This window comes from Coregonus clupeaformis, chromosome 35 (assembly GCF_020615455.1).
Source record: "Coregonus clupeaformis isolate EN_2021a chromosome 35, ASM2061545v1, whole genome shotgun sequence".
In the NCBI taxonomy this organism is placed as follows: domain Eukaryota; kingdom Metazoa; phylum Chordata; class Actinopteri; order Salmoniformes; family Salmonidae; genus Coregonus; species Coregonus clupeaformis.
The window spans coordinates 21234345-21252710 of NC_059226.1; the positions used below are offsets into that span (position 1 = coordinate 21234345).

Genomic DNA, 18366 nt, shown 5'->3' on the forward strand with positions numbered 1-18366 from the left:
AGGGCCAGCTTTATTAAGACAGATACGATCCTTTCATTTCAGAGCCAAATGCCTCATCAAATATGACTGGATGACCATCCGAGGTCAATGTTTGACATACAAGTTTAGTATTTGGTTTATTGTGTTACCTCCCAGAAATGAATGACTGATAGTCTAAATACTGTAAGTCTGTCAATACCTAGAGAGGAGGTACTTGAAATTGAATAGTTCAATCAAGCAAGCTTTTGATTTATTGATCTCACCCCACAGATCTGTCAGTCTGGTAGGGCCTCTTAAAATCCAGCAGGAGCATGTTACCAAGCAGGGGCAGCGGGATGGTCCTGGAGGCTCCTTCCACTGTTCCTCAGAACTGGAAACAGAGGAGAGGAGGTAGAGGACCAGCAGAAACTTCACAGCCCCCAGCAGTGTCACCGTGCTCGATGTCTGGAGAAGACCTATAAGAGACCTCTTCAAACTCAGCTCTTATACCTTACACTGGGCTAAAAAGAGACTAATTGTGTTCACACAAAACAATAACTCTCTAAGAACTTCCTGCTCATTGATCTGCCTGTCCATGAAGGCACACCTTTTATAGAGGAATGGACAGCCACAGGGGAGGCTAGGCAGTTTTAAAAACATAGAATAATACTGCCAAGCCTAGACAGCACATGTCCTGCAGATCATTGAGTAAATTATAGTATGGTCTGATACCAGTGACTGTGGTTTATCATGTTCACTATATCTGTAAAGAAAACTCTCTCAAACCCTCTCTCTGGTCCTGGGACAAGATACAAACTTTGGGATTCTCTAGCTGCTGTAGTACGCTCCCTAACCCCCAATTGGTTGTAAATCATCCGTTCACACTTCTGTTGCTAGGCCAGTTTTCTATGGTTGCCTTATCTAACTCTCCTGAACAAGTCAGCTGACTGGGGTCAACCAATTAGGTGTCCACCTGGGGTAGGAGAACCCCCAACGCTATCCCTGAGCTCCTCAGTCTCGCTCTGCAGCTTCAGGTTTCTAAACCTCCTGGCTGCATCAACAGAGGGCCTCACCTATGGACCTCCCACCCATGGACACTTTCCTTCACTCTGGACTTTCCCCAACATCATCGTGGTGTTAGTGCGTGAATACCATACAACCACAATTCACTATTCCATCAGTCCTCTTCCTGTCGCTGTGTGTGTGCCTGTCTGTTCAGCGTGGTAAGAAAGTGTGGATTCTATCCCTGTCTCCTAGTGGTCATTTACGTTCTCTAACCGGGACACTGGGGCAGTTGCATCTAAAATCGGAACCGACACCTCTTTTGGAGACCACCACATGGTGGCGCTCTTTTTCAATACTTGTCATCCTGAGAGATGTTCCGCTCTTTATTCAACTCTAATTTAAACACTGAATAGAATTTCTGACAAGTAGAAAAAGAATGAGGAACAAACTGATGGGGCGATTATGCAATAGCTAGGATATGTTTGTGTCTGATGTCACAGGGTTCCTCCTACACTTCCCTATAGGTGTATACCAATGAGTACAGAGAGCGCTGATTCAAACTTCACACTTAGATTTCGGTTGGACAGGCAAGTTACACAGAGGCAGACAACAGTTTCCAAACATTAGTGATCACCACCCCACCTTTGGACAACATCGGCCTCTGATGCTCAGGCTAATTTTAACAACTTTATTTATTTTAAATTCCATTGTAATCTTTTTGTATTTATATTTTGTTGTTGTAAGGATTAAGGCTTGGCTCAGTATGCTTTTCCAGGAATTCAGTTTCACCAGTTCAGTTCAATACTAGATATATTTTCTTTCAATTCATTAATAGTTACCAGCAAACACACATCCAAACCAAACACAGAAACAGAGAGATCATCTGAATGATCTTTAGCTTGGTTCAATAACCTGTGCTTCAGGCTGGCCCTTTGACAGCGTTTATAGCTGATAACACCAGTCTCTGTATTGTGTCACTGTAAAAGGTCTTGGAGGGTTTTTATGCAGTCTAAAGGTCCCTACATAAAGGCTGTGTGTTTCTATTGGTCCTTACCCTAATTAGACACCTGTTACTGATAAGTACTGGCGAATCCACTGTCACAAATAGACACATTTTAATATACTCACATTTTATTTATTAGGATTATATATTTTTTCATTAGTAGGAAATGGTTTGTTCTCTATAATTGACTTAAACATTTGAGTCCTCTTGCTCGCCGGTGTTGTGATGCAAAATGTCCAAACACATTTACTGTACCTAGCGCTGCATAGCAAGGTATTTCTACAGTATACAATAATAATGTCATTTAGCAGACGCTTTTATCCAAAGTGACTTACAGATAATTCACATAGATTATTCACAATACAATAAGCAATACAAAATAAATCAACATAGTCCTATGTTTGTCTAAAGTGGAAAGTTGTTCTAAGCAGTGTGTAATTGGTCCCAGACTCTCATCTCAGATCCGACTCACGGCGCACAGCTGGTGAGGTGAAGGATTGAGGGTGAACCCCAGTAATGGTGTGAGGTCCAGATCATCCTCTGTTACTCCAGGAGGAGGAGTGAAACTAAAGTGCTGCAGGAGGGAGGTGAAGAAGAGGAAGAGCTCCATCCTGGCCAGACCCTCCCCCAGACACACCCTACGACCTGCGAGAGAGACCAAAGATATAGAAAATAGCATGAAGTCTGTCCAAAAGGCTACCACAATTTCTCTACTTCTTGCAATGAAATAATTTGCTAAATGACAAAGTTGATATACCTGCAGAAAAGGCCATGAAGGCGTCCCTCTTGACGAATCGTCCCTGCTCATCCAGAAAGTGGGAGGGGTTAAAGGAGTGGGGGCTCTCCCATTCGCTATCGTCATGTAGGACGGACGTCAATAAAGGAATCACAGACGTCCCCTAGTGAGAGTGAAGCGTAGGACACCGTTATATATATAAAAGTGATGAGTGATGAAACTTTGTTTAATAAATAAAGTGCACACTCAAAAGGAGTGGATTGCAATCATTTCAGGACAACTAATTAAAAATACAAAAAATAACTATTTTGGAAAGTCAGGTATCTGACCTTCTTGATGAAATATCCCTGGAAGGTGACGTCTCGGCTGGTGGCGTGAGGGATGGACATGGGTACAATATTGGCCAGTCTCTGGATCTCATGGATCACTGCATCAGTGTAGGGCAGGTTCTTCCTGTCCTCTACCAAGGGCTGACGACTTCCTATAACCCTGCTGATCTCCTCCTGGACCCGGTCTTGAAAAAAGACAGGAAAAGTGTTACTCTAACCCAGAGGTGAAAGGTTAATCTGAATGATCTTTAACCTGTTATCTGTTCAATAACCTGTGCTTCAGGTTGGCTTCTTGACAATTTTACTCCTGCCAACACTTTAAGTGTCTGTGTTTTGTGTCACAATGTAAAAGGTCTTGGACGGTTTTTTATTAAAGGCCCAGTGCAGTCAAACATTTTCCTGTGTTTTATATACATTTCCACACTATGAGGTTGAAATAATACTGTGAAATCGTGAAAATTATGATAATACTTTTAGTGTAAGAGTTGTTTGAAATTTCAGCCTGTTTTGGTGGGATGGAGTTTTGGCCTGACTGGTGACATCACCAGGCGGTAATTGAGTTAACCAATAATAAAGACAGTTCCAAACCTCTCTGCCAATAACAGTTAGCATTTTCCGTTATACCCTCCCCACTCAGACCACTCCCAGACAGTCCTAGCAAAATTCTTGCTTGAGAAATTGCTCTTTGCAAAGAAGCCATTGGTTTCTTTTTTACCATTTTACTTTTAAAGAATCACAGTAGGGTACTTAATCGTTACCCAGAAATGTTTTGATATTGAGATAAAAACGGCTGCATTGGACTTTTAAGTATAAAGGTCCCTTTATAAAGGTTGTGTGTTTCTATTGGCCCTTACCCTGTATGTGGGGGTACTTGGCCATTAGCATCAGACCCCAGCGCAGGGTTGTCCCAGTGGTGTCGGTACCAGCAGCAAACAGGTTGGTCACAGAAGATATCAGGTTGTTTTCATGATAGTGAGAGTCCATATTTCCTGATTCCTGAAAGACACAGAGCCATGGGTTACATGAGTACTTATAGGCATCTATTCTAATGGATATCAAAGTTAGGTGTGGACATGAGAAGTTCCACTGGACATATTTTTTTATCCTTTATTTAACCAGAGAAGCCACATTGAGATTTTCATCAATTTTTCAAGTGAGCCCTAAGATGAGGGATTTGAGTTAGTTGTCATACCTCCACTTTCTGCTTTCGAACGAGGAATGAGTCCACAAAGCCTCTGTACATCTGAGGGTTGAGACTCTCCTTCAGGCCCCTCACCAACTCCTTTACATCCCTATGGTTGTTGTCGACATTTTTCAGCATAACCTTCCGACTCTTTAGCCACGGGCCCAGCCATGAAAACATGTTGTACAGCTATCTCACCATACAAAAAAGTAAAGTGTGAATAAAACAACTTTGTGAGTACAGTTTACTTACAGTATATTTTCACAACTTTGTTTAGAGCAGGGCTTTTCAATGTTGGTCCTGGAGGTCCGAAACACTTCTAGTTTTCATCCTCTCCTTCTATTTGATTTGATTTATTTAACCTTTATTTGTCTCATTGAGATCAAATCTATTTTTCATTAGGGACCTGGTCCAACCAAGACAGCAGCAGGGGGGAACAATGTTTGAGACATATCAGACATACTGTAACAACTTACAGACATAGACACACCATAGAAAATACAAAATACTGGGACACCAGGTGAGTGCAATTACGTACCAGGTAGAAACCAAAAACAGAAGTGTTTCGGCCCTCCAGGACCGGAATTGAACAGGCCTGATTTAGAGTGAATGTGAAGACAGTACCTGAATAGACGCAGAACCTGAAAGACGTATGCTCTCATTGGCTCTGTCCACCATGCCTCGAAACTGAGAATCAGAGTATTCAAACCTGCTGCCATACACAATGGCAGAGATTATGTTGGAGGCAGCGTAATTCACGGGCTGGGTTGTGTCAAATGCCTTACCTGAACAAAGAAAGACAAAAGAGGATGAGTAAAATATACATTTTTGAATATTCATTTTATATTACTACTACTGTACTACTAGTTGCTCTTACCCTTGTGTTTTTCAAATAGTTCAATCAGGTAAGGAATCTCCTCGATGATTTTCTCCTCTGCCCCTTTCTTGCCCATTCCAAAGTCCCTGAGGTTCGTCAGGGCAAAGCGCCTCATCTCTCTCCATGAGTCTCCATTGGCAAACAGAATCCCTGTGAAAAAAAAGCTTGTTTGAATAATTTCAAAGGACAGAATGTGTGATAATTAATTTTTGTTGGGCTAAACGCGTAGGTGAAATGTTATACTTAGTCAACTATCCAAGGACCAGTCATTCATAATTGTTTACCATGTCCTTCGTTGATGTCTCTGGACATGCGGGGGATGTCCCTATTCCCAAATTCCTCTGCCTGGTTGACCAACGCCTGCTTGACCGTCTTGTATCCTGCCAGAACAACCACTTTCTTGGGTCCAAAGTGAACCGTGAAAACGGACCCATATTTCTTGGAGAGCTGGAGCAATAGATTGAGCAGACAAAGGACTACTTGAGAACCACAATGTAAATCAGTCAGGGTGTTACTGGCCGTATCCGAATACCCATACATGCATCCTAAATAGTAGGCTGTTTGAGTATGCGAGAATTTTTTTTTCTCGAAAATCTAGAATACTTTAAAATCCCCGGATGTCATACTCATTTCGGCTTTGACAACAGCTGATCAATTAGATATGGGGATGCGCTACCAAAATCAACGAATAGTGGGAAACAACGCAATCACGCATGACGCATTCTCAGTATGCGAAACTAGAATGTTTAATATAAGTAACAAATTATGAGTCATAATACCCATAAAACCTAGCAGTCAAACAGGGAAATGATTCCAATCGTTATCCCACCATTCATTTTTCCCATATGGGATTTTAGAAACATTTAAATTAAGGGCTGTGTTTTGTGTAGGCTTACCCTAGCATGACAACTGTGTAAATCTCTCTAGGACAAGGTGACTTTTACCTATATATTTGCTTGAATTTACCCCCCAAAAATGAAATGCTGATTAGCTGCTAATGTGACTATCATAAAGAGCTACAAATTCCATGATGATCTGGACGAGACTGACGAATCGAGGCAAAGGTAAGAATCTCTGGATTAACTATCTAATGTTAGATAAATGTAGTAATGAATAAATTGGCAACATTTCTTTAAATTGACAATTATGTGAACTGTCTTGTGCAAGTTTTAAATTGACATAATACCTGTTAGCAAAGGCTTTAGCTTGAGATGACATGCAGGAGCTTGAAGAGATTTGCAGTCTTGCATGATGTCTACTTTGATGCTAATTGGCGTTTTTGAATCTGAGAGTAAATAGAGCCAAATATATAAGTCACCTTGTCCTAGAGAGATTTATATGGTTATCAAAACGTCACGCCAGGGTAAGCCTACACGAAACACAGCCCTTATTTTAAGTGTTTCTAAAATCCCCAATGGAAAAATTTGAACCATTTCCTTGTTTGACCGCTAGGTTTTATGGGTATTATGAAACCTCCACTGTGGGGCTCTAGAGTATGCGACATTTAGAAAATCGAGTATGGTTTAAATGCCAGGATGTTATACTCATTTCGGCTCGTTATCTAGTAGAATTCGATGCACAGTTTTCCACAATGCAATGGAAGAGGTGGGCTGCGAGTGATAGGCCCTAGTTCTCTTCAAGTAGCCAACAACAAAACTAGGCTACTTAATGGGGAAGATGCCCAAAGCTTCTGCAGTGGTGTTCAAATGTAGGCTAAGTAGTTTTTGTTCTCCTTAAAATTATCACCAGTATTGTATCGTAGGCTACATCTTTGAAAACAAGTTTTTTTATTTCCCAAAGTGGATTTCTGTTTTCTCACTGAAAAGTGTTTCTTGTTCTCTTGGCCTTCATCAGAGATTTTAAACTAAATACTAAACCCCTCAATCTCAACTCTGGACCTCGAAGACAGTTCCACTGGGACTGATTTAGACCTGGGATACCAGGTGGGTGCAATTAATTACCAGGTAGAACAAAAAACCAGCAGGCTCTGGACCTCATAGGGTAAGAGTTGAATACCCCTGTACTAAACCATCTTTTGATTTCTGAATGTGTCAGCACCGGAGAATCGGGATGTGGCTGTGTTATTGATGTCATGTTAACCAGGCCTTTTGATTTGAACAGATTGTTTTAGTTTTGTAGCCTAGGCTACCTATGGAGTTATTATATTCAAGCCTTTGCAGTCATTCTCGCAAACCGCTCGCCCACATGACACCACACACTGGAGAAAGGAGAAATGCTCACTAACATGGATATAAATCTGAAAGAAATACGTTTTTTTGTGTGTATGGACAATTTCTGGGATCTTTTATTTCAGCTCATTAAACATGGGACCAATACTTTCACATGTTGCATTTATATTTTTGTTCAGTATAGTTTTAAAGTAACTGTCCAGTGTAAAAACAAAAGTTCATATTCTGTTAAATCATGCCCAAATAATTAGGGCTGGGAATTGCCAGTGACCTCAAGTTACGATATCACGATACGATATGTATTGTGATTCTCACGATTCTATATGTATTGCAATTCGATACTGCGATTTTATTGCGACTTGATGTTCCAAACATGTTGCTCACTATTTGTCTGCTGCAGAGAGATGAGGGAGCATGAGAAAACGTCTTCTGATCAGTCAGTGAAATAAAAGTGCTGAAAACATGTTGGCTCACTATTTAAAAAGATGGACAACAATCTATAAGATTAGAAATACTGGAGTTTTGGAGCAAATACAGCCAACTAGTGCTAGCTAACGCTACCTATCGATTATTTTTTTTTAAATAGCAATATCGTCCAAAAATTATATTGCGATATATAACAATACAACCCCCCCACCCACGTATAAAAACATGCTTCTAATGAAAACCGAGATGACAGTGCTAACTGTGCCACTAGAGATCCTGTTTCGAATCCAGGCTCTGTCGCAGCCGGCCGCGACCGGGAGACTCATGGGCGGCGCACAATTGGCCCAGCGTCGTCCAGGGTAGGGGAGGGAATGGCCGGCAGGGATGTAGCTCAGTTGATAGAGCATGGCGTTTGCAACGCCAGGGTTGTGGGTTCGATTCCCACGGGGGGGCAGTATAAAAAAAAGATGTATTCACTAACTGTAAGTCGCTCTGGATAAGAGCGTCTGCTAAAATGACTAAAATGTACAAAATGTAAAATGACTGCATTCAAATATAAACAGTAGCCTATAGGCCTATTTCAATCATATTGAAATACATTTAATGTTCAATCAATTGAGTTTTATTTTGCTACCTGTAGGCTACTGTCTGTAATTTGTCTAAATATATTTCATGATGTGTAGCCTAACGTGCCAAATCAGTGATTTTTGTGTATTTTCATTAGGTAAGCATTATAATAAGCCGCCTCTATATTTGCAGCCGTAAGTGATACACTCTCTTTAGGAGCTGATCCGACGTCAGTATTGTAAAATAATTATAATGTTAAGGAAAGATTTGAATGGAGAAAGCTGATCCAAGAGCAGCACTCCCTTTCTTTCGGGACCTATCAGGATCGACACATGCTCCAACGACGGACTTAGTGACCATTCTCTATGCGTGGTGTTTTGGGAAACACATGTTACATCTTCGGCCGTAGTAGGAAAGATGCATCATTATAACACTCATAAGCCTAAGTCCCATCGCTATCGGAAAACCGGGCCCCGACCGTTTAAAAATGCTTGCCATTTCCTCAGAGGATAATGTCATCCTGAGGAGGATGAGCTGGTCAATCAGCGATCTACTTGCATTACTATTTTTAGCTACCGGTATAAGCCCCACACCATTCTGTTGTTGTTCACCCACACCATTCAACACAGAATACCTGCTTTTTAACATACTTAATTTGTACAAAATTGGAAGGAAATCTGACACTCATATTGTAATTAATTATAGGTCATATTTCTTAGAAATCTGGAAACACTGGACAGTTACTTTAAGTTAACAACTAAAACAAGTGTAAACACTTCAATTTAAATAATCAACGCTTTATTTAATATAATTTCAAATTGTACAAATAAGCCAATTTGTATGTGAAGGTTAGACATCTTAGTAACAAGTAGGCTATAATTACAAATTAAAGCATAATATCAGGAAAATATATCCATATCAGAGGTGGCCAACCTAGCAGAGATTTCTATTCCAGCCAACCAATAGCACACCTGATTGTCAGCTCATTAGGTTTGATAGGTTGAATCAAGTGTGTTAGTGCTGGGCTGGAACAGGGTTGGCCTGCTCCAGTTGTAATAGGTTTATACATTTTGTGTAACTTTTAAACTGGATTTTTGTTTACAACATTAGCTAACACAGGCACACGTATAACCATTGTGAATTGATTGCCCCCCATCTATCCTCAGAGTTCGTATTGCTTGGTGACCTAAACTGGGATATGCTTAACACCCCGGCCGTCCTACAATCTAAACTAGATGCCCTCAATCTCACACAAATTATCAAGGAACCTACCAGGTACAACCCTAAATCCATTAACCTGGGCACCCTCATAGATATCATCCTGACTAATTTACCCTCTAAATTGTACTCCTGAGTGGCGCAGTGGTCTAAGGCACTGCATCGCAGTGCTAACTGTGCCACTAGATCCTGGTTCGAATCCAGGTTCTGTCGCAGCCGGCCGCGACCGGGAGACTCATGGGCGGCGCACAATTGGCCCAGCGTCGTCCAGGGTAGGGGAGGGAATGGCCGGCAGGGATGTAGCTCCGTTGATAGAGCATGGCGTTTGCAACGCCAGGGTTGTGGGTTTGATTCCCACGGGGGGCCAGTATAAAAAAATATGTATTCACTAACTGTAAGTCGCTCTGGATAAGAGCGTCTGCTAAATGACGTAAATGTAAATGTAAATACATCTCCGCTGTCTTCAACCAGGATCTCAGCGATCACTGCCTCATTGCCTGCGTCCGTAATGGGTCCGCGGTCAAACGACCACCCCTCATCACTGTCAAATGCTCCCTAAAACATTTCAGCGAGCAGGCCTTTCTAATTGACCTGGCCCGGGTATCCTGGATGGATATTGACCTCATTCCGTCAGTAGAGGATGCCTGGTTGTTCTTTAAAATTGCTTTCCTCTCCATCTTAAATAAGCATGCCCCATTCAAAAAAATTCAGAACTAAGAACAGATATAGCCCCTGGTTCACCCCAGACTTGACTGCCCTTGACCAGCACAAAAACATCCTGTGGCGTACTGCATTAGCATCAAACAGGCCCCGCAATATGCAACTTTTCAGGGAAGTCAGGAACCAATATACACAATCAGTTAGGAAAGCAAAGGCTAGCTTTTTCAAACAGGAATTTGCATCCTGTAGCACTAACTCCAAAAAGTTTTGGGACACTGTAAAGTCCATGGAGAATAAGAGCACCTCCTCCCAGCTGCCCACTGCACTGAGGCTAGGAAACACTGTCACTACCGATAAATCTACGATAATCGAAAATTTCAACAAGCATTTTGCTACGGCTGGTCATGCTTTCCACCTGGCTACCTCTACCCCGGCCACCAGCTCTGCACCCTCCGCTGCAACTTGCCCATGCCCCCCCCCCCGCTTCTCCTTCACCCAAATTCAGAGAGCTGTAGTTCTGAAAGAGCTGCAAAATCTGGACCCCTACAAGTCAGCTGGGCTAGACAATCTGGACCCTTTCTTTCTAAAATTAACAGCCGAAATTGTCGCAACCCCTATTACTAGCCTGTTCAACCTCTCTTTCGTATCGTCTGAGATCCCCAGAGATTGGAAAGCTGCCGCGGTCATCCCCCTCTTCAAAGGGGGTGACACTCTAGATCCAAACTGTTACTGACCTATATCCATCCTGCCCTGCCTTTTGAAAGTATTTGAAAGCCAAGTTAACAAACAGATCACCAACCATTTCGAATCACACCGTACCTTCTCCGCTATGCAATCTGGTTTCCGAGCTGGTCATGGGTGCACCTCAGCCACGCTCAAGATCCTAAACGATATTATAACCGTGATCGATAGAAGACAGTACTGTGCAGCCGTCTTCATCGACCTGGTTCTTATTGGCAGACTAAATAGCCTTCGTTTCTCAAATGACTGCCTCGCCTGGTTCACCAACTACTTCTCAGATAGAGTTCAATGTGTCAAATCGGAGGGCCTGTTGTCTGGACCTCTGGCAGTCTCTATGGGAGTGCCACAGGGATCAATTCTCGGGCCGACTCTATTCTCTGTGTATATCAATGATGTCGCTCTTGCTGCTGGTGACTCTCAGATCCACCTCTACGCAGACGACACCATTTTGTATACATCTGGCCCTTGATTGGACACTTTGTTAACAAACCTCCAAACGAGCTTCAATGCCATACAGCACTCCTTCCGTAGCCTCCAACTATTCTTAAACGCTAGTAAAACTAAATGCATGCTCTTCAATCGAACGCTGCTTGCATCCACCCGCCCGACTAGAATCACTACTCTCGGCGGGACTGACTTGGAATATGTGGACAACTGCAAATACCTAGGTGTCTGGTTAGACCATAAACTCTCCTTCCAGACTCACATCAAGCATCTCCAATCCAAAGTTAAATCTAGAATCTGCTTCCTATTTCGCAACAAAGCCTCCTTCACTCATGCTGCCAAACATGCCCTCGTAAAACTGACTATCCTACCGATCCTTGACTTCGGCGATGTCATTTACAAAATAGCCTCCAACACTCTACTCAGCTAATTGGATGTAGTCTGTCACAGTGCCATCCGTTTTGTCACCAAAGCCCCATATACTACCCACCATTGTGACCTGTACGCTCTCGTTGGCTGGCCCTCACTACATATTCGTTGCCAAACCCACTGGCTCCAGGTCATCTATAAATCACTGCTAGGCAAATCCCCACCTTATCTTAGCTCATTGGTCACCATAGCAACACCCACCCGTAGTATGCGCTCCAGCAGGTATATCTCACTGGTCATCCCCAAAGCCAACACCTCCTTTGGCCTCCATTCCTTCCAGTTCTCTGCTGCCAATGACTGGAACGAACTGCAAAAATCTCTGAAGCTGGAGACTTATCTCCCTCACTAACTTTAAGCATCAGTTGTCAGAGAAGCTTACTGATCACTGCACCTGTACACAGCCCATCTGTAATTAGCCCACCCAACAACCTCATCCCCATATTGTTATTTATTTTGCTCATTTGCACCCCAGTATCTCTATTTGCACATCTATCATTCCAGTGTTAATACTAAATTGTAATTATTTTGCACTATGGCCTATTTATTGCCTTACCTCCATAACTTACTACATTTGCACACACTGTATATAGATTTTCTATTGTGTTATTGACTGTACGTTTTGTTTATCCCATATGTAACTCTATGTTGTTGTTGTTTTTATCGCACTGCTTTGCTTTATCTTGGCCAGGTCGCAGTTGTAAATGAGAACTTGTTCTCAACTGGCTTACCTGGTTAAATAAAGGTGAAACAAAATTTAAAAAACAGACTCCATGAGGGTGGTATGAGGGCCCGACGTCCACAGGTGGGGGTTGTGCTTACAGCCCAACACCGTGCAGGACGTTTGGCATTTGCCAGAGAACACCAAGATTGGCAAATTCGCCACTGGCGCCCTGTGCTCTTCACAGATGAAAGCAGGTTCACACTGAGCACATGTGACAGACGTGACAGAGTCTGGAGACGCCGTGGAGAACGTTCTGCTGCCTGCAACATCCTCCAGCATGACCGGTTTGGCGGTGGGTCAGTCATGGTGTGGGGTGGCATTTCTTTGGGGGGCCGCACAGCCCTCCATGTGCTCGCCAGAGGTAGCCTGACTGCCATTAGGTACTGAGATGAGATCCTCAGACCCCTTGTGAGACCATATGCTGGTGCGGTTGGCCCTGGGTTCCTCCTAATGCAAGACAATGCTAGACCTCATGTGGCTGGAGTGTGTCAGCAGTTCCTGCAAGAGGAAGGCATTGATGCTATGGACTGGCCCGCCCGTTCCCCAGACCTGAATCCAATTGAGCACATCTGGGACATCATGTCTCGCTCCATCCACCAACGCCACGTTGCACCACAGACTGTCCAGGAGTTGGCGGATGCTTTAGTCCAGGTCTGGGAGGAGATCCCTCAGGAGACCATCCGCCACCTCATCAGGAGCATGCCCAGGCGTTGTAGGGAGGTCATACAGGCACGTGGAGGCCACACACACTACTGAGCCTCATTTTGACTTGTTTTAAGGACATTACATCAAAGTTGGATCAGCCTGTAGTGTGGTTTTCCACTTTAATTTTGAGGGTGACTCCAAATCCAGACCTCCATGGGTTGATAAATTTGATTTCCATTGATAATTTTTGTGTGATTTTGTTGTCAGCACATTCAACTATGTAAAGAAAAAAGTATTTAATAAGATTATTTCATTCATTCAGATCTAGGATGTGTTATTTTAGTGTTCCCTTTATTTTTTTGAGCAGTGTATGTATATTTTCTTAAAATCCATTCCTTACTGGTTTTGTGTGTATTGGGTATATGTTGTGAAATTGTTAGATATTATTGCACTGTCGGAGCTAGAAGCATAAGCATTTCGCTACACCCGCTATAGCATCTGCTAAACACGTGTATGTGACAAATACAATTTGATTTGGATGTTATCCTGATAAGTGTGCAAATTTGACCATTTTCTGTCCTGCTAAGCATTCAAAATGTAACGAGTACTTTTGGGTGTCAGTGAAAATGTATGGAGTAAAAAGTACATAATTTTCTTTAGGAATGTAGTGAAGTAAAAGTAGTCAAAAATATAAATAGTAAAGTAAAGTACAGATACCCCCAAAAACTACTTAAGTACTTTAAAGTATTTTTACTTAAGTACTTTACACCACTGCCAATAAGTCTACTGATTTTGATCTAAAACTGGTAAGATATTCCTTAGTTAATTTATCTCCTACCAAAGAAATTAAAAACATTGTAAGCATTGTATGCATGTTGTGAATAAAGTAGCACTAAAAACGTTTTTTGAAATATAGACAGAAAAGTCATCATTTCAGAGCTTTTGCTCGGGATTCTAGCCAAGAAACACGCCTGAACAGCCGACAATGTGCCTTTCCCTGACGTTTGGGAGATTTCATTCATGGCAAATGCTGCAAATGTCATTTTAAAGTACCTTCAATAGGTGTGCTGACCTAGCCATATTCGTATCCATAAATTTGCAGTTGATAGTCGGATCAGATGATACTCGTGATCAGAAAAAAACAGAAGTGTTTTAATATGCCTAAATAGATGTTGTCAAAATATATATCTTCCTGTAAATTTAGACCAAACAAACTGCAGATTAGGAGCAGCGTGCTGAGGGGTGTGTGTCCTCAATTTGCAGCGGGCTGGCAAAAAAGTTAGCTGTCACTCAGTCAGAATATGCATCAGCAGTTCATTTTTTCCCTACCCTCGGCCCTCTTGTTAGATATTATGTACATTGATTGCTTGATAGATAGAAAACGTGCGCGCCATTTGATTAATCATAGTAGCAGGCAAATAGGAGGCAGCAGCGATCTAAATAATCTGACTAAACACGCCAGCAGGAGAAGTGATTGGGTGAAATTATGAAGCGAGTAGATGGAGAAATACGGTTTAACGCTATCCAATCAGAGCAGCAGGATCAACGTACAGCCCGCCCTTCTCTTTCGAGACAGGCAAACTAGCCTGTTTAGTTATTTAGAACGTGTAGCATCTTGCACTTGTCAGTTACGTTATTTAAAAGATGTAGCACCTTGCACTTGATTTAAAGATGCGCGCTGCCACCCGAAAATATATATTATTTCCGATCACGGATAATTACAAAAAATACTCTGACCATAATCGTATCAGGAAAATTGCACATATCCGTAACGATACTCGTTTCGTCGTCTTGACTACTCCAGATGGTGTGCTTTGAAAACACAACACAAACCTCACAGAGAGTGTGATAGGGCTTCTTGAGATCCAGCAGCAGCATGTTGCCAAGCAGGGGCAGCGGCCTGGGTCCTGGAGGCTCCTTCCCCTGTTCCTCAGAGCTGGAACCAGAGAACAAGAGGTAGAGGACCATCATAAACAGCAGAGCCCCCAGCAGTGTCACCGTGCTGGGAGCCTGGAGGAGAAGATCTCCCATAAGAGCCATGGATCTCCACAAGCAGTGCTCTAAGATAAGACCGTGATGTGAAATCGGGAAAAGTGTGTGCCTCAACACAACAACTGGCTTACATAAGAATACCCAGACCTCTATAGGGCTAAGGTTCAGCCGAAGAGGAGGGGTTACGTATCCAGAAAAACAATCTGGCTCATTCTAGCAGGTTTAAACAGTAGCCTACAGCTCCTACAGATCATTACCAAATCCAATACTGATCTACAACAAAACAGAGGAGCGCTTCTTTGGTAATATATGTCAGAGGAGAGGTGTTCTTTGAAATGGTGATGAACATTTAAACTAGCAACAAAGTTGATTCTGGTAGTGTGAACAGTGCATAAGCATTAGCAAAACCTTCCTAAAATATAAAGGCAGGTCAGGTGTAGAAAAGTTAAGCCTTTATTGCAATTATTTATTTTTTAATAGAGAGACACACATTTCCATTCCTCTTTCACATATAACTCATTTGGAGCCTTTTGCAATGCTTCCACAAATGCAAATTCAAGTTAGCCCCTCCCAGTTGTCCATTTGCTTCTGTTTGGTTCCTAGTGAAAACAGCCCTGATAATCCCTCTGTTGTGTTGATAGGGGACAGAATGCGGTCGGACCATCATATAATAGGCATATACATTACTCTTACTGAATTTCCACGTGGGCGAGGATATTGGAAATTTAATCAAAGCCTATTGGATGATAATTTATTCATAATTAGAACAAAGGAATTTATAACTGACTTTTTCCAACATAACATAGGTACAGCGAATCCCCTTATTGTATGGGACACCTTTAAATGTGCCTTTAGAGGCCATGCAATTCAGTACTCATCTCGAAAACAAAATCAATTTAGGTCAAAAGAGTTTATACTAAGAAAGGAAATAGAAAATCTAACAGAACAGATAGATGGCAATACAAACTGTAACATAGAGGCTCAGAATAAATTAGAGGAAAAACAAAAAGAAGTGTAATATATTATAAAAATAAAGCAAACTGGATGGAATATGGGGAAAATGCACAAAATTCTTTTTTAATCTTCAACATAGGAATGCTACCAAAAAGAACTTAATGAAACTGGTTACATTTGACGGAGTCACCCATAATTCACCAAATGATATTTTGAAGGAAGAAACAAAGTACTTTAAGCATATGTTTTCTTTTCAGTCGCCTCCATCTCCTCTAACTACCTCAACTAGCCGGTGCCCCCGCACATTGACTCTGCAACGGTACCCCCCTGTATATATAGCCTCCCTACTGTCACTTTATTTTACTGTATATATAGCCTCCCTACTGTCACTTTATTTTACTTCTGCTCTTTTTTTCTCAACACTTTTTTTGTTGTTGTTTTATTCTTACTTTTTTGTTTAAAATAAATGCACTGTTGGTTAAGGGCTGTAAGTAAGCATTTCACTGTAATGTCTGCACCTGTTGTATTCGGCGCATGTGACCAATAAAATTTGATTTGATTTGATTAACTGAAGCTAATTGTAGAGATTTTTTTTCTATTGATAATGTCAAATTAACAGCCACACAGAAAGACTCATGTGAAGGTGAAATTACAGAGGAGGAACTTCTGGATGCAATTAAAGTCTTTAAGTCCGGGAAAACTCCAGGGTTGGATGGCATACCAGTCGAGGTATACCAAACCTTTTTTGATATACTAAGCGGACCGTTATTAGCATGTTTTAACCACTCCTATGTAAATGGTAGATTATCTGACACTCAAGAAGAAGGTCTGATCTCATTATTACTGAAACAGGATACAAGTGGAAAATATAAAGATCCAGTCCATTTACAAGATTGGAGGCCCCTTACACTTCAGTGTTGTGATGCAAAAATCCTAGCAAAATGTATAGCGCATATAATTAAAAAGGTATTGTCGGATATTATTCATTCTAATCAGACAGGTTTTTTACATGGAAGATACATTGGAGATAATATAAGGCAAGTATTGGAAACAATAGAACACTATGGAAAATATGGGAAACCAGGCCTGCTATTCATAGCAGACTTCGAAAAGGCATTTGATAAAGTTCGACTGGGGTTTATATATAAATGCCTGGAGCATTTCAATTTTGGAGAATCTCTTATGAAATGGGTTAAAATCATGTATAGTAACCCTAGGTGTAAAATAGTAAATAATGGCTATTTCTCAGAAAGTTTTAAACTGTCAAGAGGAGTGAAACAAGGATGTCCACTATCAGCATATCTATTTATTGTGGCCATCGAGATGTTAGCTATTAAAATCAGATCCAATAATAATATCAGAGGATTAGAAATACAGGGCTTAAAAACAAAGGTGTCATTGTACGCTGATGATTCATGTTTTCTTTTAAATCCACAACTAGAATCCCTCCACAGCCTCATAGAGGATCTAGATACATTTTCTAACCTCTCTGGATTACAACCAAATTATGACAAATGTACTATATTACGTATTGGATCACTAAAAATACAATTTTTACATTACCATGTAGTTTACCAATAAAATGGTCTGATGGTGATGTGGATATACTCGGAATACATATCCCAAAGGAAATAAATGATCTCACTTCAATAAATTTTAATAGAAAGTTAGCAAAAATAGATAAGATCTTACTACCATGGAAAGGAAAATACCTGTCAATTTGTGGAAAAATCACCCTGATTAACTCTTTAGTATTATCCCAGTTTACCTATTTGCTTATGGTCTTGCCTACGCCTAGCGAACAGTTTTTTAAATTATATGAGAAAAAAATATTCAATTTTATTTGGAACGACAAGCCAGACAAAATTAAAAGAGCATATTTATATAATGAATATGAATTTGGAGGACAGAAATTATTAAATATTAAAGCATTAGACCTATCACTAAAAGCTTCAGTCATACAAAAGTTATACTTAAATCCGAACTGGTTCTCAAGCAAATTAGTAAGATTGTCTCACCCAATGTTCAAGAAAGGCCTTTTTCCCTTTATTCAGATTACAACCTCTCACTTTCAGTTATTTGAAAAGGAAATAATCTCCCAAATGTCACTATTTCTAAAACAAGCCATAGAAAGTTGGTTGCAATTTCAATTTAATCCTCCAGAAACGACAGAACAAATAATGCAACAAATATTGTGGTTAAATTCAAATATACTAATTGACAAAAAACCTTTATTTTTTGACAGAATGTTTAAAAAAGGTATAATCTTCGTAAATGATATCATCGGTA

General features: G+C 41.1%; 1 protein-coding gene across 1 annotated transcript; it reads right to left on the reverse strand.

Moving 5' to 3' along the window:
• Window positions 1–1637: 1637 nt before the first annotated feature.
• LOC121551147 (cytochrome P450 2K1-like) lies at window positions 1638–15261 on the reverse strand. The gene is made up of 9 exons (XM_045210920.1): window positions 14965–15261; window positions 5376–5538; window positions 5092–5241; window positions 4839–4999; window positions 4224–4403; window positions 3886–4027; window positions 3032–3216; window positions 2724–2865; window positions 1638–2611 (listed from the first exon to the last, which is right to left on the reverse strand). The coding sequence occupies exons 1-9, from the start codon at window positions 15169–15171 to the stop codon at window positions 2424–2426; spliced, it is 1518 nt and encodes a 505-aa protein (XP_045066855.1). The 5' UTR covers window positions 15172–15261; the 3' UTR covers window positions 1638–2423.
• Between the last annotated feature and the right edge of the window lie 3105 nt (window positions 15262–18366).